The 24,289-nt window shown below is 39.3% G+C and overlaps 1 protein-coding gene across 2 annotated transcripts in view; it reads left to right on the top strand.

Annotated features, from left to right (window-relative positions):
* The first annotated feature begins 3,107 nt into the window (after positions 1-3,107).
* Positions 3,108-24,289, top strand: part of pdlim2 (PDZ and LIM domain 2 (mystique)) — a 64,481-nt gene continuing 43,299 nt past the window's right edge. The window contains exons 1-3 of one of the 2 annotated variants that reach the window (XM_072914339.1): positions 3,108-3,502; positions 18,160-18,281; positions 19,825-19,976. In XM_072914339.1, the coding sequence (XP_072770440.1) occupies positions 18,189-18,281; positions 19,825-19,976 (245 nt within the window). In that variant the 5' untranslated portion in view covers positions 3,108-3,502; positions 18,160-18,188. The remainder of the gene's footprint in view (positions 3,503-18,159; positions 18,282-19,824; positions 19,977-24,289) is intronic. The other variant, XM_061986258.1, reaches the window with a different exon arrangement.

A 24,289-nucleotide genomic window follows, 5' to 3' on the forward strand; every position in this document is an offset into this window, starting at 1 on the left:
GCAAAACGAGGGTTTTAAATACATGCTGAACGTGCTTGAGCCACGTTACGACACCCCGTCGCGCATCTACTTCAGCGATAAGATTGTGTCAGATCTTTATGAGCAGGAGAAGAAAAAAGTTGTGGATGAACTATCCCGAGCATCATCTGTTGCGCTCATGACAGACGGCTGGACGTCCAGGGGAACTATAAGCGCTCACTTCATCACAGCAGACTGGGAGATGAGAAGACACGCCCCCTCTACGAGAGTCACCTTGCGCAGGTACTGACACAAGCAGTGGAGGAATGGAAGATAAAGATATCCCAGTCACACGGGATAATGCCAAAAATCAAAGAATTACAGTGAATGAGGCAGGACTGGGACCACAGAGAGGTGCTTTGCACATGTAGTGAATTTGGCATCACATCTCAGTCAATAGGATGGAGCGCCTCCTTGGGAGGATCAGGAAGGAGGTTTCCTACTTCCACCCAAGCACAACAGCTGCTCATCTGCTTAAAACAAAGCAAGAAATGCTAAAGCTGACTACTCATAAAGCTCATACATGATGTCCCAACGAGGTGGAACTCCACTTATGATATGTTGGAGCAGCAGGCAGCTGTGTACTCTGCATTGACCCACAACACCCTGAAGACAAATGTCAAAGACATCATCACCCTCTCTGATGACGATGTGAGAGTGGCAGAAGAGGTCCTCCAGGTGCTTAAACCCCTCAAAAGTGTTACATCTCTACTGAGCACTGAAACTTCACCATCTGTGTCAATGATCCTGCCACTGAAAACAAGGATTGTACAATCCATGGCTCCAAGTGTGGAAGACAGCAGCATCACTCCAGATGTCAGGCTTTATTTCACTACCTATCTTTCAAGGAAGATGATGTGCCTTCTTATGTTGCACTTTAAGTTGTTTTTTTATTAATGGTCATTGGTCCAAGTTTAAAGAAAGGAGAAATGCCTTTTTATGTTGCACTGTTTTTCATTATGTTAAAAGGAAAATAAAAATGCATGTCAAGTTGATCAACATATTGTATTATTCTCCAGTGCAATAACAGTACTGAAATGAAGGCTAAAAGGGCATTAATGGGAGCTTTAAAAAAAAAGAAGAAAAAAAAGAAGTAACTAAATAGTTACTTTTCACAGTAACGCATTACTTTTTGGTGTAAGTAACTGAGTTAGTAACTGAGTTACTTTTGAAATAAAGTAACTAGTAACTGTAACTAGTTACTGGTTTTCAGTAACTAACCCAACACTGGTTGTCGGAGGGTGTAACAACACGAACAGGGACGGATTCAAGTTGCACCAGTGGCCCAAAGATGCGAAAGTGGCAAGAAATTGGACGTTTGTTCCGCACACTTTACCGACGAAAGCTATGCTACGACAGAGATAGCAAGAATGTGTGGATATCCTGCGACACTCAAAGCAGATGCATTTCCAACGATAAAGTCAAAGAAATCTGCCGTCAGACCCCCATTGAATCTGCCGGAGTGTGTGAGCAATTCAGGGACAAAGGACCTCGGTAGCACGGCAAGCAATGTCGACAGTTTGTTCCCGCAGACGAGCGAGCTAAACCCCCTATCGACCCTAGCTTCCCTGGCCTGCGACATCAACTCCAAAACTGGACAGATCAGCTTTCAGGAAAAGAGCGCGGATGAGGGTATGTCTACAGAATATATTAATTGATGAAAATTGGGCTGTCTGCACTCTCAAAGTACATGTTGTTGCCAAATGTATTTCATATGCTGTAAACCTAGTTCATAGTTGTTAGTTTCCTTTAATGCCAAACAAACACATACCAATCGTTGGTTAGAAGGCGATCGCCGAATTCGTCCTCGTTTCGTCGGTTTCGCTTGCATACGGTTCAAACCGATATGGCTCAATAGCTTCAGTTTCTTCTTCAATTTCGTTTTCGCTACCTGCCTCCACACTACAACCATCCGTTTCAATACATGCGTAATCTGTTGAATCGCTTAAGCCGCTGAAATCCGAGTCTGAATCCGAGCTAATGTCGCTATATCTTGCTGTTCTTTCCGCCATGTTTGTTTGTGTTGTCTTCACTATGTGACGTCACAGGAAAATGGATGGGTGGTTAAAATCAGGCACTTTGAAGCTTTTTTTAGGGATATTGCGTGATGGGTAAAAATTTTTTTAAAACTTTGAAAAATATAATAAGCCACCGGGAACTGACTTTTAATGGTTTTAACCATTCTGAAATTGTGATAATGTTCCCCTTTAAGATATAAAGTGTAGCTGCCATTATGATGTGCAGTGATGTTTTCAAATGACCGTAAGTCTTGAACTATACAAAGTATTTAAATGGCGCTTTTGCATGATATACTAGTTACTATGGTAATTAATTAGTTACTATGGTAATCTAGGTCACAGCAGCTCAGAGGAGGCACCGAGCAGTGGGGGTGGGGAGCGTTTCCACAGAGTGTCAGCCTGAAATGTGGGTGTCTGGGACAGACGTGGAAGGAGATTTTCACAACAAAGTTCTAAAGCTTAGTTATATATCAGATTGTATATTGTATTTTTACCCTTTGCGTTCAAATTTCCCCGTTTGTCGCATTTTTGTCGCGTTTTGCTTGATTGTAAAACATGTCGATCGTTGTTGTCAATATTCAGTGTTTTATCGTTCATAGAAAAATTTAAAATTCCATACCGTTCTTTAAGGCGGTCTGTCAAAATGTTTTTAGCATTCAATCAGACATTATCGTGAGGTTTTCTATTAGTGGTCCTAAAAATAGATATACCGGCCCTCAGACACATTTCTTTCTCTAAATATGGCCCCCCAGTCTATAACATACCAGATGAGAAGGTGTGTTGCTATAAAGTTCTGACTGAAACTGTACAGTAAGATTCATTATTATGGAATTATTGAACAGTGTTAAAAAATGTTTCCATACTCAAGTGTGTATCAGTGACTAATGTTTATCATGGTGATTCAGGCTCCTCTCTTTAGATAGTGCGTCAGTCAAACGTTTTTGTTTGCGCAAACACACCGCGCCTGCGTGACATGTGACCCCAATGAGCCAATTAGCTGAATCACCGAAAACCTTCCGGAAGTGCCACCGATACTACGCGCTGCTCATTTTCTCCGGTAGAGGGCGCAAATGTGTACCAATCGTGGACGCCGTGGGGTTTTGCGGGAGAAACGGCTCAATTATCATCACCGGTGGAGGGGGGGGAACACCCTCGTCTCCTCCCGGCCCTGCGGTGCGACACGCCCCGGCTTGCTGCCTTTGACAAACCCTTTATTTTGGTCGCAGCACATGGCAGCGCGAACTCATCCCCAGTGAAAGCGTCGCTCCGCGCAGCCGCAGGTGGAGTTGATCCCTCTTCAAAGACTCAAAAAAAGACACTTCAAAGGAAAAAAAAACAACTTTGTTTGAAGCAATTCGTGTTAATACATTGACGGAGGACACCTGGGGTTGAGTTTGGTTGAAGAGGCGTTTTGTGTGTCGGTGCAAATAGCTAACAGGTGGGGACGGACGACGACACGCAGCTTGGTAAGTAACATATGGCGTTTACTACCAAACACTTTGTGACGTCAGCATGTACATATTATATATATATATATATATATATATATATATATATATATATACCCACTTGGCAATACTATGCGACTACGTTAAGATACTATTGTCGTCGTGCGGTGTTTAAAATAATTCATTTTTTTACGAACTTAATCCAAAAAAAAAAAGTGCAATACCTGCATCTGCTTTTAACTCAACCTCGTGGTTACATTTGTTTCCACTCTTAACTAAAAAGTGCTGACCTGAAACAATTCTCAAGGATGTCAGATTACATAATAGATTAGATCTGGGCTATTCAACTACAGTCATCCCTCGTTTATCGCTGTAATCAAATGTATAAATCAATTATTTGCGAAAGCATAAGAAACCGGTGTACGACCTTAAATACGTTTTTCAACATTATGAAAGCCCACTTTAAACTTCAAATAGTTTAAACATACGGACACTGTTATTCATTTTTAGCGAGCAACTAATTATGTGTCTCCATACACAGTGTGGAGCCGCTCCACCTAAACCAGGGGTCGGCAACCCAAAATGTTGAAAGAGCCATATTGGACCAAAAAACAAAAAAAAAATCTGTCTGGAGCCGCAAAAAATTAAAAGCCATATTACATATAGATAGTGTGTCATGAGATATACATCGAAATTAAGAGGACTTAAAGGAAACTAAATGAGCTCAAATATAGCTACAAATGAGGCATTATGATGCCCATCCATCCATCCATTTTCTACCGCTTATTCCCTTCGGGGTCGCGGGGGTACTGGAGCCTATCTCAGCTACAATCGGGCGGAAGGCGGGGTACACCCTGGACAAGTCGCCACCTCATCGCAGGGCGCATTATGATGCAATATGTACGTATAGCTAGCCTAAATAGCATGTTAGCATCGATTAGCTTGCAGTCATGCAGTGACCAAATATGTCTGATTAGCACTTCACACAAGTCAATAACATCAACAAAACTCACCTTTCATGCACAACCTTAAAAGTTTGGTGGACAAAATGAGACAGAAAAAGAAGTGGCATAAAACACGTCATAGAAAGTTATACATGTAAACAAACTACGGTGAGTTAAAGGACCGCCAAAATTAGTAGGACAAAACGGCGCTCGCCAAATACTCGAATCAGTGAAGCATGTTTAATATAAACAGTGTGCTTTATAACAATTAGGGAGGTTTGTGTCATGTTTGTCCTACTACAGAAACCATATTAAAACAAAAAATAGACTGTTTTCCCCTCATCTTTTTCCATTTTTCATACATTTCTGAAAAAGCTCCAGAGAGCCACTAGGGGCGGCGCTAAAGAGCCGCATGCGGCTTTAGAGCCGCGGGTTGCCGACCTCTGACCTAAACTAATAATAATCCCCTCCCATCACGGCAAATGCACTGCACTTTTTTGTATCTTAAAGCAGTGTTTTTCAACCACTGCCGCGGCACTCCAGTGTGCCGTGAGAGATACAGCCTAGTGTGCCGTGGGAGATTATGCAGTTTCACCTATTTGGGTTAAAAATATTTTTTGCAAACCAGTAATTATAATCTGCAAATAATGTGCCGTTGTTGAGTGTAGAGCTTGGCAGAGTAACCATGTTATACCATACCATATCAGTAGGTGGAAGTCGGTCGCTAATTGCTTTGTAGATGTTGGGAACACGTCGTGTGAAACGACAATGGTTTGTCGTGATCACAATATGCAGGCGACAGCGGGAGGCAGTGTGCAGGTAAAAAGGTATCTAATGCTTAAACCAAAAATAAACACAAGGTGAGTGCCCCTAAGAAAAGGCATTAAAGCTTAGGGAAGGCTATGCAGAACAAAACTAAAACTGAACTGGCTACAAAGTAAGCAAAAACAGAATGCTGGACGACAGCAAAAAATTACAGCGTGTGGAGCAGAGACGGCGTCCACAAAGTACATCCGTACATGACATGACAACAATGTCCACACAAAAAAAGATAGCAACAACTTAAATATTGTTGATTGCTAAAACAAAGCAGGTGCGGGGAATAGCGCTCAAAGAAAGACATGAAACTGCAACAGGAAAAGCCACCAAAATAGGAGCGCAAGACACTACACACGGGAAAACACCAAAAAACTCCAAATAAGTCAGGGCGTGATGTGACAGGTGGTGACAGTACACCTAGATTGAGACAAGAGCTACATGGATGGATGGTTGGTTATGGTTTAAAGTCATATCCAACAATTGCGACAACGATTTTTTACTGCCAACTTAGTTTAGTTTTTTAATAATTTCTGCTGATGGTGTGCCTTCGCATTTTTTCAATGGAAAAAAATGTGCCTTGGCTCAAAAAAGGTTGAAAAACACTGTCTTAAAGTACTCATATTTTTTTATTTATTTAATTTTTTGCTGCATCTGTTACATATACTGTAATATTGTACATGATAATTGGGATGTGTTATATATTGTATATATTATATGAAATATAATATATCTATATAATGTCTGTCTATTTGTGTTGGCCCTGTGATGAGGTGGCGACTTGTCCGGGGTGTACCCCGCCTTCCACCCGAATGCAACTGAGATAGGCTCCCGCACCCCCCGCGACCCCAAAAAAGGGACAAGCGATAGAAAATGGATGCATGAATGGATATATATAATATGCTATACCGTATTTTTCGGACTATAAGTCTGTTTCTTTCATGGTTTGGCCGGGGGTGCGACTTATACTCAGGAGCGACTTATGTGTGAAATTATTAACACGTTACCGTAAAATATCAAATATTATTTGGCTCATTCACGTAAGAGACTAGATGCATGAGATTTCATGGGATTTAGCGATTAGGAGTGACAGATTGTTTGGTAAACGTATAGCATGTTCTATATGTTATAGTTATTTGAATGACTCTTACCATAATATGTTACGTTAACATACCAGGCACGTTCTCAGTTGGTTATTTATGCGTCAATACTGCTGTAATATTGACATTTTTAGTTTATTTTAGAGATGTCCAATAATGGCTTTTTTGCCGATATCCAATATTCCGATATTGTCCAACTCTTAATTACCGATTCCGATATCAACCGATACGATATATACAGTCGTGGAATTAACACATTATTATGCCTAATTTTGTTGTGATGCCCCGCTGGATGCATTAAACAATGTAACAAGGTTTTCCAAAATAAATCAACTCATGGAAAAAAATGCCAACATGGCACTGCCATATTTATTATTGAAGTCACAAAGTGCATTATTTTATTGTAGCTTCCCAGAAGAGTTAGTGCTGCAAGGGGTTGTGGGTATTTGTTCTGTTGTGTTTATGTTGTGTTACGGTGCAGATGTTGTCCCGAAATGTGTTTGTCATTCTTGTTTGGTGTGGGTTCACAGTGTGGCGCATATTTGTAACCATGTTAAAGTTGTTTATACGGCCACCCTCAGTGTGACCTGTATGGCTGTTGACCAAGTATGATTTGGATTCACTTGTGTGTGTGTGTGTGTGTGAAAAGACGTAGATATTATGTGATTGGGCCGGCACGCAAAGGCAGTGCCTTTAAGGTTTATTGGCGCTCTGTACTTCTCCCTACGTCCGTGTACCACTCCGTACAGCGGCGTTTTAAAAAGTCATACATTTTACTTTTTGAAACCGATATCGATAATTTCCGATTATTACATTTTTAAGCATTTATCGGCTACTCATCTCTAGTTTATTTAGCTATTTGGATGCTAGAAAATTCTTAATTTAAGTCCACAAATTTGTAAAATGTGCTTTGCTTCCGATAAAATTCCGCAATGTGATGAAACTGCAATATTTGAAGATATAGCGAGGGGTGACGTAAAATTTGCTAGGGGCCACAATTCTAGGAAGCTAAGGATCGGGCTCCCAGACTTCTCCTTTCATTATTTGAGAACCAGTGTCCTCTGTAGTGGACATTTGTTTTAATCTTTTGTCCTAAAAAAAGTTAGCCCTGTGACGCAAAAATAAGTGATTTTTTTTTTCTTCGTGAAAAACTATGTTATCGCCTTTGCAGATTAATCAATTTTGTTGCCAATTGCAAACGTCCATCTCCTCTGACTGACACTGTATTCATTGTTAGTCAGTCCCTTGGCTGACAAGCAGCTAGCAACTAATTATGTGTCTCCATACCCTGCCTGGAGCCGCTCCTTCTAAGCTAATAATAATCACCTCCCATCACGGCAAATGCACTGCATTTTTTTGTATCTTTTAAAGTCTTGTTTTCACTGGAGGATGAGGTTGAACATGTTGCACACAGAGGAAGAAAATAAGGAACTTGTTTGAATATTGCCTTGATATTGTTTAAAGGGGAACATTATCACCAGATCTATGTAAGCGTCAATATATACCTTGATGTTGCAGAAAAAGACCATATTTTTTTTTAACCGATTTCCGAACTCTAAATGGGTGAATTTTGGCGAATTAAACGCCTTTCTAATATTCGCTCTCGGAGCGATGACGTCACATCGGAAAGCAATCCGCCATTTTCTCAAACACAGAGTCAAATCAGCTCAGTTATTTTCCGTTTTTTCGACTGTTTTCCGTACCTTGGAGACATCATGCCTCGTCGGTGTGTTGTCGGAGGGTGTAACAACACGAACATGGACTGATTCAAGTTGCACCAGTGGCCCAAAGATGCGAAAGTGGCAAGAAATTGGACGTTTGTTCCGCACACTTTACCGACGAAATCTATGCTACGACAGAGATGGCAAGAATGTGTGGATATCCTGCGACACTCAAAGCCGATGCATTTCCAACGATAAAGTCAAAGAAATCTGCCGCCAGACCCCCATTGAATCTGCCGGAGTGTGTGAGCAATTCAGGCACAAAGGACCTCGGTAGCACGGCAAGCAATGGCGGCAGTTTGTTCCTGCAGACGAGCGAGCTAAACCCCTTATCGACCCTAGCTTCCCTGGCCTGCTGACATCAACTCCAAAACTGGACAGATCAGCTTTCAGGAAAAGAGAGCGGATGAGGGTATGTCTACAGAATATATTAATTGATGAAAATTGGGCTGTCTGCACTCTCAAAGTGCATGTTGTTGCCAAATGTATTTCGTATGCTGTAAACCTAGTTCATAGTTGTTAGTTTCCTTTAATGCCAAACAAACACATACCAATCGTTGGTTAGAAGGCGATCGCCAAATTCGTCCTCGCTTTCTCCCGTGTCGCTGGCTGTCGTGTCGTTTTCGTCGGTTTCGCTTGCATACGGTTCAAACCGATATGGCTCAATAGCTTCAGTTTCTTCTTCAATTTCGTTTTCGCTACCTGCCTCCACACTACAACCATCCGTTTCAATACATTCGTAATCTGTTGAATCGCTTAAGCCGCTGAAATCCGAGTTTGAATCCGAGCTAATGTCGTTATAGCTTGCTGTTCTTTTCGCCATGTTTGTTTGTGTTGGCTTCACTGTGTGACGTCACAGGAAAATGGACGGGTGTTTATAACGATGGTTAAAATCAGGCACTTTGAAGCTTTTCTTAGGGATATTGCGTGATGGGTAAAATTTTGAAAAAAACTAATAATAAGCCACTGGGAACTGATTTTTAATGGTTTTAACCATTCTGAAATTGTGATAATGTTCCCCTTTAAACTGTCAATAGCACTCACAATAATTACATTAAAACATTTATAGTTAATGTGTGATTGTTATCGGTCGTTCTCACTCATGGATCGTCGGAATCGGTTGCATAAAACCCCGATTGGAACATCTATAGTGAAAATGTCAATGCAAGATTCTACCAATGTGTTTGTTTATACTGGTCCAAGTTCCTCTGTGCAACAGGAGTGCTCTAATGTTCTCAATTGATTTAATTTGCTGCAAAAATATTGAAATCTCTCCCTAAGTTTTAAACTGAAGTCGAGGTGCCTGTACGGACTCATTCCAGCGCCGCCAGTTGAATAGCACGGGATCTTGGTCTTCGCTAAGGTGGAAATTACAAGTCACTTTGCGTAAATGGATGTAACTAATTATAAAAGGTGAAGATTACAAGTCGTTCTGCGTAGATGGATGTAACTAATCATAATAACACACCTCAGCCCACACATGGTGCACCTCCTTCATCCTTCACATGGACCAGGAGCAGGTAATGCTAATTAGGGAGTCAAAGTGATTTGTGGAGGTTCTACACCAGGTGCAGTGTGAAATGATTTTATGGCTGTATTTGACACCTTCACGGCTCAACTGCTATATCTTCTCCACTGCTGTAATGTTGGTGGTCGGAGCTCTCAAATAACAGTATTCAACTCAGGCCCCTCTTGCTACTTCTCATTTTTCTAAAAAAAAAAAAAAAAAAAAAAGTGTCTAGACTGCACCTCCGGGTCATGTTAGGAAATAAAGCGTTGTAGTGTTGCTGTGCAGCAGGTGGATAAACACTCTCAGAAAACTGCAAAGCAGGCAAGTTGTTGAGGCTTTCTTCTTCTGGAAAGCACATGCAATGCTGATAGGAAGTCAGTTTAAAGAGGGTTTTTTTCAGTCTGTAACAGAGCTTTCTTCCACATCAAATTGCTTTTCTATGAACAGCACATTGTATAATGTGGAGGATGTTTTCTCCGCTTTTGCCAGCATCTAACGTGACTAAAAGGGCCGGGCATCCCCTCTGCTGCAGGCTTATTCAAGAGGCTTTTTATACTTAACGTGTGTGCAGAGGATGTGGTGAAATGGCCTATTTGCTGATCATCAGCCAATGCCAGGTGAAGTGTGGTGACATGAGGGGGACTTATAGGGCAACATAAGTGTAGCCGACACTTGTGTCAATGTCGTATCACAAGCTATACACAAACACTGCACAGCAGGGGGCTGTAGGCCCAGTGATAAACATAATACAGGTGGTCCTTGGGTTACGAACAAGTTGTGTTCCGACCACTCTCCTGTAGGGCTGCAACTTTCGATTATTTTAGTAATCAATGCTGTAGTAATCGAATAAACCACTCTTTCCTTAATGCCTGTTTTAGGGAAAATAGTTGAAATATACAAGTTTTCTGCTTGTTGTACCTTTTGGCCTCGTTCACACTGCACACCAAATCAATTTTTTTCCCCTCAAATGACAGATCAGATTTTTTTTGCCAGTCTAAATGCTCCGAAGTGCTTCAAATCTGATCATTTCGCATCAGACTCAGGCCACATGAGGAGGTAGTCCAAATCCGATTGGAATCTGATCTTTTCAAATGTGACTTCAGTCTAAATGACAATGCGACCTGAATGCGACTTTTTCGTCAGCTTTGGGCAAGCGGTAATAGACACTTCACCACAACATCTGGTGAGCAAAGTCTATTTTCGACAGATTTTTGGTGCATCACTAGTCTATAGTGCGCAAATAATTGACTACCGTATTTTTCGGATTACAAATCGCAGGTTTTTTCATAGTTTGGCCAGGGGTGCAATTTCTACTCTGGAGTGATTTATGTGTGAAATTATTAACACATTACCGTAAAAGATCAAGTATTCGAGGAAGAAGATTTCATCGGATTTAGTGATTATGAGTGACAGATTGTTTGGTAAACGTATAGCATGTTCTATATGGTATAGTTATTTGAATGACTCTTACCATAATATGTTACGTTAACATACCAGGCACATTCTCAGTTGGTTATTTATGCGTCATATAACGTACACTTATTCAGCCTGTTGTTCACTATTCTTTATTTATTTTAAATAGCCTTTCAAATGTCTATTCTTGGTGTTGGATTTTATCAAATACATTTCTCCAAAAAATGCGACTTATACTCCAGTGCGACTTATGTTTTTTTCCTTCTTTATTATGCATTTTCAGCCGGTGCGACTTATACTCCGGAGCGACTTATAATCCGAAAAATACGATATATGTCATGTATGAATATATATTTTTGATTCTGAAGAAATTGGAAGCGATTGTTGAACGACTAGAATAGATGCTCGGGCGCATTTGCTTACAAGTTATGTACATTGCGTAAGTTGTTTACGTGAGTTGAAAAATAAAGCTAAGGTAGCTTCACGCTCATGTCCGTGTTGTCTCTACTTAACAGCCTTAAAAAGACTAGAACCCTCCCAAATATGACACTATATGTATTTATTCATACTACATTGTATTACTTTCATTGAGTTTCACGTTAAAAAACAGTCATTATTAAGGTGTGCTCTTTGTGTTTTTATAATACTTCAAATTAATTACTTTCCTTTTCTTTTACACACTGCCATCAATGGAGTCTGCCTCAAACTTGGAAGACAATTTACAGAGTAAAGTTAAAAAGTTAACAAAAAAAAAAAGACAGTAAAAATGAAAAGTGGTGTTGTCTCTCTTCAGTGTTGCAACCAGCGGCTAAATATTACTGCACCCACGTATTCGTCCGCCGCATGCACATAAATAGTTATTTTTCTTTTTGCACAGTACTGATAATGTATGGGGGTGTGTTGTTCATGAGCACGAAACGTTTTAACACGGAACGGAATGCCTGTAAGATTTTACTTGATGTCATCTTACAGGTAATGAGTGATGACACACTCTCCCTATCCTAATAGCGCATAGGCTGTGCAATTTACAGGTATGTCCCAGGCTGTGATTACTTTGAATGACACATGAGCGCTATTGGTGATAGCAGCCATACCATTTTAAACGTGTGAGAAACACCTCAGCCAACACCCACAGACTTGATTTGTTATTGTTTGGTATTTTGCCATCTCCCTAGCGACTGCAGCTAGATACGAATTAAGTGAATGTTATTTTACGAAGGCCAGGGAGAGGCTTGTGGTTGCATTCCTCTTGTTTTATTCAGTGGGTGTGTGCGCCCAGGTAGGTTCCGACCTGTCGGGGTGCAGCTCGGCACAGTGGTTGGAGTCAGACTGGATTGCTGTCAAATGCCAGACAGGCGTCCCAGTCCAGTGTGAAGCATCTGTTATGTTCATCAGCCATGCTTTCCGTAAATGTGTGCCGGTATTAGAGGGGGTTATTCTGACCCAGTGGATTTCTGTCCAAACATCGAGAAACAAACACCCTCATTCAGGGAGAGGGTGAAGTGTTAATGTAGGTGGCCATGTTTGGCTGCCTGGCATTCAAATGTGAAAAGTATATTTTACAGATGTCTGTAGAGTCAGTGTAATGCAATTCAATCTTTGTGAACTGGTGTCTACACATTTTTCCATGTTTTATACATTGGAAGCCATTGGGGGTTCACAGCTCTCAATTTGGTCTTTGTATAGAAAATATTTACCATAATGTCATTTAGACACTTGGATTGATGAATGGAAGTCTCAAATTGTTGCAGTGAAATGTGCCTGAAACTACCGTATACTGCATGTTGTTTTTGAATCAGAATCAGAATAGTTTTTATTGCCATTGTTTGAGAACGGGTTCTCAAACTAGGAATTTTTCTTGGTGCAATCGTGCAACATAAAACACATATAACACAGAATAGGTAATAAATAGAGCTGTAACTGAGCTATCAGATCTTGTTATTGTTCATGTGCCTAATGGCCAAGGGGAAAAAACTGTTCAGGTGGCGGCAGGTGTGGGTCTGGATGGACCGTAATTATCAGAAGTTAAATTAAAATGAATGAACTTCTGGTTTAGTTTTTTTATGTTAGTATTTTCAGCATTCGTTACACTTGTGTGTGTGTGTGTAAGTGTTTTATTTTGGATGAGACTGTTTTAATCATTAGAAAACAAGCTATTTAAATTTAAGAACACTGATTGATGGCATTTGCAAAGAAAATTACATTTCTGCCAAAATATGCCGCACTAACTAATCACATGCGTTCACACTGCAGGGTTGGAAGTCCAATTCACATATTTCTGTCTAATCAAGTTTTTTTTTATTTAATCGTTTACATTACAAAAAAAATGAACGCAATCTGACCCGCATGCAAACATGATGTCATGACGCACACGTGCTGCAGTCTTTACGGAAGCAAACATGGCTCCAATACTAGTACTGTAGGTCACAGTCGTGGCGAATTTTGCGGCAATTTCAAGGATTGTGTGCGACAAAAGTCAACATTTTCTGAACCAAATTATTGCGCATAAAAGATTAGGAAGGTGGAGAACAAGCATTTTGGCTTTGGCAGTTTGCGTGACATTTGCTTTGATGTCTGCTCCGAATAGCCAGCTGTCTTAGGCACGAGTGCTGGAACATTGCCGCAAGTTTCCAAAACTTTTCATCAATTTTTTATCTTAAAATTTTAAATCTGATATAGGTCCCATATGGGCATAGAAAAAAAAAAAGCGAATTGGCCTCATATATTTTTTCATCACGAAAGAACATATGAACGTTGCTCCTCTGCGACCAACTCCTTGATCGACATCTTTTATAATCGATGGATGGTCGTCCGTTGTGCTGGGCTTCCGATGAGACACACATGGAGCGGTGAGGGAGGAAGGGGACACCAAAGGTACAACAAACACAGCGAAACATTAATGCAAAGGTTTAAAAAAAAGCATCCACGTATTGGATATATAATCACTTTTGTGCAGAACTTTGTTGTAGAAATCTGCCTTCGTCTGACACTGGCATCTTAGGCTTGTTGCTGTGTAAACAAGCCCCGCCCACTCTGCTTCTTCCACTTCCGCAATGAGCTGCTGCGATTTAGTTCCTATGGTTACCGTAGTAAGCCGTATATCACTCAAAAGTGCAGATTCTAACCATTTGAATCATTTCTATAGCGACCCATCAGCGTTCCTGTTCTGCAGCCCTGTACACTGTTTGTCTAATCTTGAACGGGTTTGTGCTGAAAACATAGTTTCGTTGTACTTGTGCAATGACAATAAAGTCCTATTCTATAGTTTGGAAACAACCAACGGGCCGCATTGAAATGGTAATTTTTTGTATTATGCTCAATCAGACCAGGTAAATGCCTTTTTTTTTTTTTTTTTTGCTGTTTTGCAAGACCTGTTATGTGATTTCAAACTTGACATCTCATTAGCTGGTTCTGAGACAGGATTCATTGCTTTAGTCTTAATTTACCGGAAGTTAGTCTTGCATTTTAAAGCAGCATATTTTTCTGCGCTGAATTTTTTTTACACTGACATTTTAAACACTGAATTTTCATACCCTGAATTTCTGAACAATGAATTTTTAAACACACAAATTTTGCTACCAAATTGTTTTCCACTGTAATTGTCAGCATAATTTAATGTAAAAAAAAATCTATTCACAAAATTTAAATGCAAAAATTTCCGTTACCTAAATTCAGTGTTAAACAAGCTTTTGTAATAAAAACACAGATTGACTTCCATACTTGTCAATTAAACAACTATTTTACTTTGTTTTCTGCAGTTTACAAAAGTAGTCATCAAGTGTAATTTGGGTGCTGTAAATATGCTGTAACATGCAAATCAAAGTTGACGACTCCTAAAAAAAGAGTCATTATAACCTCGACCACCCTTGACAATACTCGCACATCTACAGACGTGTGCTAGCATTTTTCAGCAAAAAGGAGTCGAGTGTTATATTTCTTTGTCCAACCCTAATTTATCAGTTTTGTTGTTCCCTTGTAGATTATTTGTTTTCAATCCTAAATGATCCAAATAGGGTGATGGGGCCCCTATTATGTTGAGATTTTACCTAAGATTATTTTCACATTCTCCAAAGTACAGTAATGCTGTAGTCACATTTGTGAAACCCCATACAGAGGCTCTATGCATGTAGCAGCAACGACTTGAACTAAAGTTTCACAACGGCCTGCCCTTGTTTGTCTTGTTTTCGTCTCCTGTTTTACCCTAAAGGGACAATCCCTCATAACTGTTCCAAAAGGCTTACTACCTTAGGTGTGAATGCAACTGACTTTTGTAACTATTTTTTAGAAAGTGAGTGTAGGGAAAGTTCAAACCGATATCTTGTCTTTCCACCCTGTTCTTCATGTACAGTTAACTTGCTACAGTTGAGTTCAACAAGCTTCTTGTTCAACATATTGGCCTATTTATAGACAGATTACGAAAAAAACCATGTATGATCCAAAGGGCTGGGTATCAGGCCACTTTCCCAAATTCATAAGGTTTTAAGTTGAATAGAGAAGCTGAAGTAACCTGTAACCTTTTTTTGAAAAGGGTTTATCATTTTTATACTAAATAGTACTGTCAATCACATACTAAATATTCATTATATGTAATTAATCAAATTGATCTTTTTTAGTCGCAACCAAAAAAGAGAAAAGCCCTAAACTTGAGGTATTTTCATTGTAATTCATTAAATTATTATGATATACTGTATGTAAATTTAAAAAAATTCCAAACTTGAACAGATGCTGTTTTTTATTTACTAAAATAACGCATTAGATCCATATAAAGTGTTGAAGTCAACACATCATAAACAAACTTTTTTGATTAATGCATAGGGCTAATCCAGCATAAGAAGACGGTGAGGCAACTCGCATACAGAAACAGTAATGTTATAGATTACAAAGTAGATTAACAGGATTAGAAAATACGACAATGTGGTAATTTGACACATCTTAATAATATATTACAAAAATCGGTTTGAATCGAAAATTGTGTTGCATTAAGAATCGAATCGTCACCCCAAAAATTGGAATCGGGAGTTGTGAGATTCACATCCCTAGTCTGAAGTCACTTTCTGACTTTGAATTCCTGAAGATGTTTCAAGCGCTGGACTATTTAACTATGTTTACTTAACTATTAATCACTTTGGCATGTGTGACTCATTCTTGCCAGGGCATAAACCAAAGATAGAGGGCAACTGCTTGCTACAATATCTTCCACTAACATTACGGTTGGTCATATGTTATATGCCAGTCCACTGCATGTGGGGATTGGTACCAAATCTGACATAAAATCCAACGTTGCCATGTTACGGTACTCTTTGCACTTCGGCATTTGTCGATCACTTCAGCAGCACTGAGAGCAGACTAAGCCAAACTTCCTGTCGGGAAGTTATAATAAAAAATCTGAGGCAATCAAGAGGATAATGATTGAAATTATTAAAAATAAAAATTTTTGGTACTTGGCTAGTCTAATTATAACATGCCTACGCGATTCTGCCTGAAAGGCCTTCGTTAGGGCAAAGTGTTCGTCAGTCGGCTGCGCTCATTATATAACTCGATGGGTAGTTAGAGACAGCTGTTAAGTGTGAGTAGGTGGGTGGTCACATGATCAGCATGACCTGTTAATGAAAAAATAACAATAATGATGATCACAAAAATTGCTGAGTATGTAAAACCAAAGGGAAATCTGCACCACACAATCCTACATCATCATCATCTTAACAGACAATCAAATGTACATAATATATGCATTCATATAATAAGTATTAAGTCCTATGTGAGAGACAACAGACCTCACATTTTTAAGAGGAGAATAATTTACAGAAAAGGAGAGAAATAGAGTTCACCATTCAGACCTGAGTACTCTGTAGCTTTCAATGTTTAAATCCAAAATGCCTCTCGTTGAAGTGTTTTAAGCCGTTCTCCCCTCCTAATTAAGAGAGCAATATACTCTATACCTGATAATTTTAAAGAATTACAACTGCAACTTACAAATAATGAACAGCCATGGGGTATTGGCGATTGACAGTTCTTATTGCATACTTACACTCAGCCAATCGTGTCTTTTAAATTTGCGCTTTGTTCTCCAAATACAATTAGACACATTTTTCTACACCCAAGCAACATTTCAAGCATTTTGCTCTTTAGTTGTCGGTATTGTGGCAGTTTCCATTGTCCAAAGTACTTGATTCTCCAATGTACGTTAATCAAGGGCTCCACTTTTTCAAGAATGTGGTAACTTGGTGAAAATATACATAGGTTTTGCTAGTGACATACGACTACTGATTAGCAATAGTGATTTTACATGGCGATTTCAACACGTTCAGAATTTGTTGATGAAAATTACAACTAAGATGCATGTTGGAATCAAACAGACGTTGCGTAAGTGCAATACTTATATTAACACTTTTTAGGTCCCAACACAAGACTAGATTCAGCAAAGACTGATCTGACTAGCCAACACACTATAAACTATACACTACTGCCATTTAACATCTGAGACTTGCAACTGTAATTGCAACTTACATACTTGCAATTGAAATCTGATAATAAAACAAGATGTAACAACCGATTCAACAACTTACCTTAATCGGCTAATTTTTTTAATGCTGCAATAAAAAATTTGATTGTATTAACAATTGATTAATATATTTATTAACACTGTCAAATGTACCGAATATTGGTACCGCTGAGCACCGCTATCGATTCCTAGGTACTGGGAATTTGTACCGTATCGGTTCACATACCGGTACCCACTCTTAACTTCATGCAATGCTGTCTGGCCCTGGCCTATAGAATGTATTGTACTTTACAGGGCTATCACATACTGTAATGCACATGTGTATTCTGTAGACAATAGGTAAGCATAGAAGTCCCAGTGCATGAAAGACTTTCATGTATTTTCCTGGTCTCAAAGGTTCATTTAGATTTATTGAAAGTCTTTCTTTCTCTGCCGTTGCAGGTGCTTGAATGGTAGTCATGTGTACCTAGTTTAATTGTAGATTCCTGCCATTCCTGTTTGATGCGGTTATGCAGTTTGTCAAGAAATTTAGGCAAGTCAATGTGACGTGTTGGTGGGGATAAAAGACAGATTCCAATGTTTAGTGTCTTCACTTGTTGACATCAAACCTTTAAAATTTCCAAGCATGCAAGTATACATTAATCTATCTAATCTTTGTTTTGATTTAAGGTTCTCAAGAGTGCACGGCAGCCTGATCAATGGCACTGACGGTGAATTTAAGTGGTCCATCACCATGGGGCTTCAGAATAGTCGGAGGAAGGGATTTCAAGAAGGCCTTAACGATCTCAAAGGTATATGTCACGACTCGCTCTGCCGCTGAACTTCCTTGTGCCTTATCAAACCACATCCTCTGTTTTTGTCAAAACACAGACTGTAATGGCGTGCCATGCAAAGTCAACTTCCTCCTCGCTACGTCCCTTTGCTTGTCTTTTGTTTATATTCAGAGCCTGCCTCATACTTATTTCCTTGACTCCCAAACCCATTAGAATAGAATGGAAATAGATTACATTAGAAGGAAATGACTGATTACAGTTACAGTGGAAGTTGAGGTGGGAGGTTAGGTGTTCCTGGCCTAGAGTGCCCAGTTGAATGTGTTTAAGTGCGGGTATGTGTTTTTGTCATTAATAACATGCATGCTTTACCATGTGCAGCAGTAATGCTTACATAAGCTTACTGAGTTATAAATCGTATATCATCAACTTGCTTTATTTACCCACAATCCAAGGCAGCTCTTCAGCACTCAGAGCATAACTTATGGTAGATCACTACCTGACTTTAAATCTCTTTTTACTTCAAAAGCATTTCTTGTTTGCCTTCTTGACATTCTATGCGTGGCTTTCCATAAATATTGCCACCACTAGTGTATCTACTTGTCTCAAATATCAAACAGGTTCAGTGAACTCTTGCAAAGTCCTGCTGTGAGAGATCAAACTTCTTCTCAGAAAACGGTTGTCCTCTTTGACTAATGGCTAGTCGTCTGGGGTTCTCCCCCATCCGCAGTTTTGAAGCTCTTAAGTTGGATGATGTGAAGCTGCTGGCACTGGGCACTGATATATGGATGCACTATTGGATGCCTGAATGATAGTTGCTCCTTGTTTCACTTGTGCGAAGACCTGAGAATAGAACCCCCAAATGCGCTTAGTTGATGTGAATCCAGGCGTATCCCGATCAGAAAAGGCACCCACTATTGTGGGTCACCGCAGCAACACTTAATTGCCTCTTAACGTCCCACAGGCATGGCCCCTCTGCCCTCTTGCTTGCCTAGTGACTGGCATTCTCTCTGCAGACACTTTTTTTCTCCAGAGACGAAAGACAAAAGCACACACTACCCAGGCCTTTTATAATGTTTTGCATTCTTTGTCCTCCTCCCTGTCTTCATTCTTAATTGTGAGCTTAAAGTCAGGCTAATAACAAGGCACATTTTGCAGCAAATGTCAGGCTACAATATGTACGAAGTGTATATTGATTTTGGCTTAAGTATTTGATATTGTGTGTGCCAGGGGACGTAAGGCTTGAACACAAAAACGAAGCTAAGGACTTCATGTTGAGTCCCATTTACTGATGTGGGAGTGTGGCATTGGCTTTGACACGCAATGAGGCTAGTTGCAAAGGTGAAACCATCAAGTTTGTCCTACTGTAATCTATTTGTCCAGTGTTTATCCACACTATCGACACAAAGGTAGTGTTATGAAGTGTAAGCCTCATACAGTTAATTTAGTAGCATGACATCTTCTCTCATTTACTTATTTGCTAATGCGAAATGTCTGCTGTTGACAAATTTGCAGAACTTGAGTGGGATTCACGTTTATCTCATTCTTTTTTTGTTTCAAACAGGTTAACGGAGGCAGCAAAGCAGAGCAAGCAGCTCTCAAACTAGGTGATGTCATCTTGGCCATCAATGGGGAAAATTCTGCTGACATGCTCAATGCAGAGGCCCAAAATAAAATCAAGAACTCCAAGACCCATCTCCAGCTTCTGGTGGAGAGGTATGTGCCGTGAATTAAAATATTATGATATCCACAATTGAATTTAGAACTTTAAATATATATGATAATATACACAGACTATGTACGGTTTATAAACATTCCTGATATTATGCACAACAGTCACTCTTGCTTCTAGCCCCTCCTTCACTTTTTCTACGTTATCACACTGTAAACACAAATAAGTGATTGCAATCAGGGGAATTACCAGTTTGAATCGGAGCCACATTGTTGTTGGTTCTCCAAAGAACGTGTTTTGGAATTTAAAGAGGTTTTCCTTTTCAGTAAGCCCCGATCTTGGCTGGCAATTTGATGAAAGGTCCCCCCGTAATTCCAACTTCTTGTCCCTGTTTCCCCGATACCTCTCAGACATTATCTTGCCTTCTTATTGGTTACAGCCACACTTTCAGAAGCTGTCATGCACATGTACCTTCACATGTTTCCTCCTTGGATGTCCAATGTCCATGTGAGTAGATTTTTTTCTGCTGACCTCATGTCTGCCACTGATCCAGAAGCCACACTCACACTACTTGCTTGCTTGGGACAGTGCCACTTTAAAGCTGTGCCATGTCTACAGTCCCACTGTTTGAGATGATGTGGAGCACCAGCCATTTAACCAGTCCCATAAACTTTCAAAGGGTTTGTAATACTATTATGTATATTTTGTTCTTGTCCAGCTAAACACAAACCACTAAACACGGCTCAAGCAGAGAGGGTACTTTGTGTCTACTACAATGGCTTTGTTCACACTGTAGAGCAGGGGTGTCCAAACATTTTGACTTGGGGGCCGCATTGGGTTAAAAAAATGTGGTTGAGGGACGAAAGCCGACTGCATGTAAAGTAACAACTATGTATGTATGTATGTATGTATATGTATATATATATATATATATATATATATATATATATATATATATGTATATGTATATGTATATATGTATATGTATATATATATATGTGTGTGTATGTACAATATATATATATATATATATGTGTATGTATGTACAGTATTTATATATATATATATGTGTATATATATGTGTGTATATATATATATATATATGTGTGTGTGTGTATATATATATATATATATATATATATATATATATATATATATGTATGTGTGTATATATATATACATATATATAATTATTATTTTTTATTTATGTATTTATTTTTAATATAATTGGATATTAAGAGTATGCAAAAGTTTGACTTCTACCTTGTTTACTTCCGTGACAACCTCCTTAAAGTTTTGTAATCAATCAGAATTATCAAGCAGCTAAAACAAAGCCAAACATGGATAAGAGAGTCTTAAGCATTTTCCCATCATGCTTTGTAATGGATTTAAATGGGTTTAATTTAGAATTTTTTTTTTTTTTTTATGGTGATTGGATGTTTTTTTTATAATATCCACAAAGTTAAGTGACCATGTTTGTTTACATTTTGTGTTGGTTGGATTTTTTTTATTTTTTTGCACCATGACTAGAGAAGGTTGTTTGCATTTGGTCATATAAATAGATGCTGCACCTAGATTGTGTCATAATAGCAGCATTTAAAATGTTATACTTTTAAAATAAATATAAGATTTTTTATTAAACTCATGACGTCTCGCGGGCCAATTTGAAGACGCCGGCGGGCCGCATCATACTCTACACCCCTGTTGTAGAGTATGATGTCTAATTTGGATGTGTTGTGAACTATTTCATAAAAAGATTGAATTTAACATTACAATTGTTTTTTATTTCTATTGTGAACGGAATGGGCTCCCGTACTGAGCTGCTTGCACACATGACGTCACACACGCCGCATTGGGTTAACGGATGTAGGCGTGGCTCCAGTTCTAGTAGTTGTCAGTCCTAGTGCATTTGTGGCAATTTCAGTTAACCTTTTCCTTACCGAATTATTTGACGGAAGTGATTAGGAAGAAAAATCGCAATAATTTTGACTCTGTTTGTGGGGCATTTGCTTTGATGTGTTTCGAGGAGCAGTCGAAGGCAGGAGTGTTGGGATATGACGTGAATTGTAAAGCATCTTATTTTCCCCTGTTTTCTACTAATTCCTCCACTATTTACTTTCAGCAACATTTATTTTAGCAAAGTGTTAGACATTTGTTGCTCTTTGATGACGTACAGGTCAGTTGAACGTGACTCGAACGGTCACACTACAGTTGCATCGGCTACATATCGGATTTATAACCACGTACGAAAGCTAGTTTATATTTGAAGGCCTTGTCATTATTGCACCAATAACTTCAATTAAAATTACCAGACATACGACATCTAATGCCATTGCTGATTTTATTAAAAATGTCCTTAGAATGTTTTAGAATTTGATAGTAGTATAGTGATCTTCGACCTCCCTTTCACTTAACATCCTCTAACAAAGCTTTTAACACGTTTGTCGGATTTCCGTACAACGTACATCTGTGCTACTCCTTGAGTCTTTTTATAGTCAGGCTAAGCTGCACCTGAATGACTTCCAGGCATGAGCTGAGGTGGAATGTTAAAAATGTCCAACTATTCTAGCCACAGAATCAGTGACACTTCTCTAAACTTTAAGACCGTTGTTGACAGTAATACAGCAATCTTAGGAGTGAAGCATCTTCCATTAATTTTAATGGGACTTGCCCCCCAATTTAAAACCATCTCAACACTGCTATTTTTTTCTATTCGTGTTTGACTTATGATTGGGTTGGGTTCTGGAGACTGTTCACGTTAATATTTGTCCTGTATGCTTTTAGGTGTTTCAGTATAAAATAAGTATTTTAAGAACACAAGTACAGTAGTACCTCTAACTAACCAGCTGGTTATGGGACCGAGTTCGTACAGCAACTCTAAACACTTGTATCTCAAATCAGCCCTGCACATTATTGGCCCTCTTAAAACACCACAATTTAAACTTGCAACATGCCCTTTTAAAAAGAAAAACAAATTTGTAGATAAAATATACTGTTTTTCAAAAACATTACAATAGCATGTACTACAAACGGCTACAGTAGTTTTATGAAATAAGGTAACAATGCTCAGCATTTACATTGGGGAGCAGACTTTTTGTAGCCGTCTTCTTTGGGATGCGTCTCTGTCGTGTCACAATTGGAAGTAGGAAATCATTGTTTACGTTGAACACTGACGTCTTTTAGTGACGGACCGCATACATATGGCAATGCCCACTGCCGAGCCCGCAGAGTGAGGAGACAGCACAAACTGAAACACGCCAAACACCGCATCATCAGCGCCCCCTCAACTCCATGGATAAACGTCCGTCATTTGGACACTTAAAATTGCCTCGCTATGTCGGCCAAACGGTAGAACATGCTTTTAGTGGTTTGTTCCTCTGATTTGGTCGTCCGGTTCTTCGTCTTCGCACTCAAGCCAAGTGTATACTCTCGCGTCACGTAGCTTGCATCCCCTCTGACGGCGTCTTGTTTGATTTATAGTTCTTCCGTGGAGGTTTGAGCCAGACTTGTAATTCTCTTCCAACACACCAAGGGACAGTGTCTCCAGAAGGACCAACTGCAGCTGTTGTTGACGAGATACTGTAGTTCCTTCTTGTGAAGAGTGACGATAGACAACCACAACATCAAGATCTTTGTCTACACTGGAACTAATCATTAATTCACAATCATCAGTTCACTTTTAATGGACGTTTTACTTATAAACCAGAGGAAAATACCTTTGCGTAGATGGACTGTGGAACTTCTGAAACTTCTGAGTCGCGGCAAAGGATGCTATTATTTGCTATGCTATTCGGGCGTTTGGGACATTGGACAAGAGAGAGCTATCATGTAAATAAATCTGTTAAATAACAAAAGTAAGTTAACGACATGCTGGTGTTAATCTGTATGGTCATGTTCAGAGTTCACAAATGTTTGTAAATATACCGTGCCTGAAAGGTTATTGACGTAGAATGAGAAGTGTTGCGTGTGAGAGAAAGATGTGTGTGAATGAGAAAGAATGTGTCGGAATTGAACCTGTTAGCACAAGATTGACAAAAGTTGAAAAGAATGTCGATCTTTGTGACTTCTTCTGGACGCTACAACACAACAAGCTGAGAAACACACATTCGGTAATTATTTTTAGAGTGCACCAAGATATTAGGTACACAATATCAGTTTTCATGCAAATTTTGGTTCACAGTTTTTTTTTTCATACACTAATTTAGGCATTTTAAGCACAAAGTCTGCTGGTCTATGTTCAGTGACCCTCCATGGCAAAAACAGAACAATCACAGCTACGCAAGCTGCACGACGCAAGAGTATATCCCAGGCTTCACTTTCTCAGTTACGGTGGTTAAAGGGTTTTATGTCTATCTCT

Source organism: Nerophis lumbriciformis, linkage group LG12 (assembly GCF_033978685.3).
Source record: "Nerophis lumbriciformis linkage group LG12, RoL_Nlum_v2.1, whole genome shotgun sequence".
NCBI lineage: Eukaryota > Metazoa > Chordata > Actinopteri > Syngnathiformes > Syngnathidae > Nerophis > Nerophis lumbriciformis.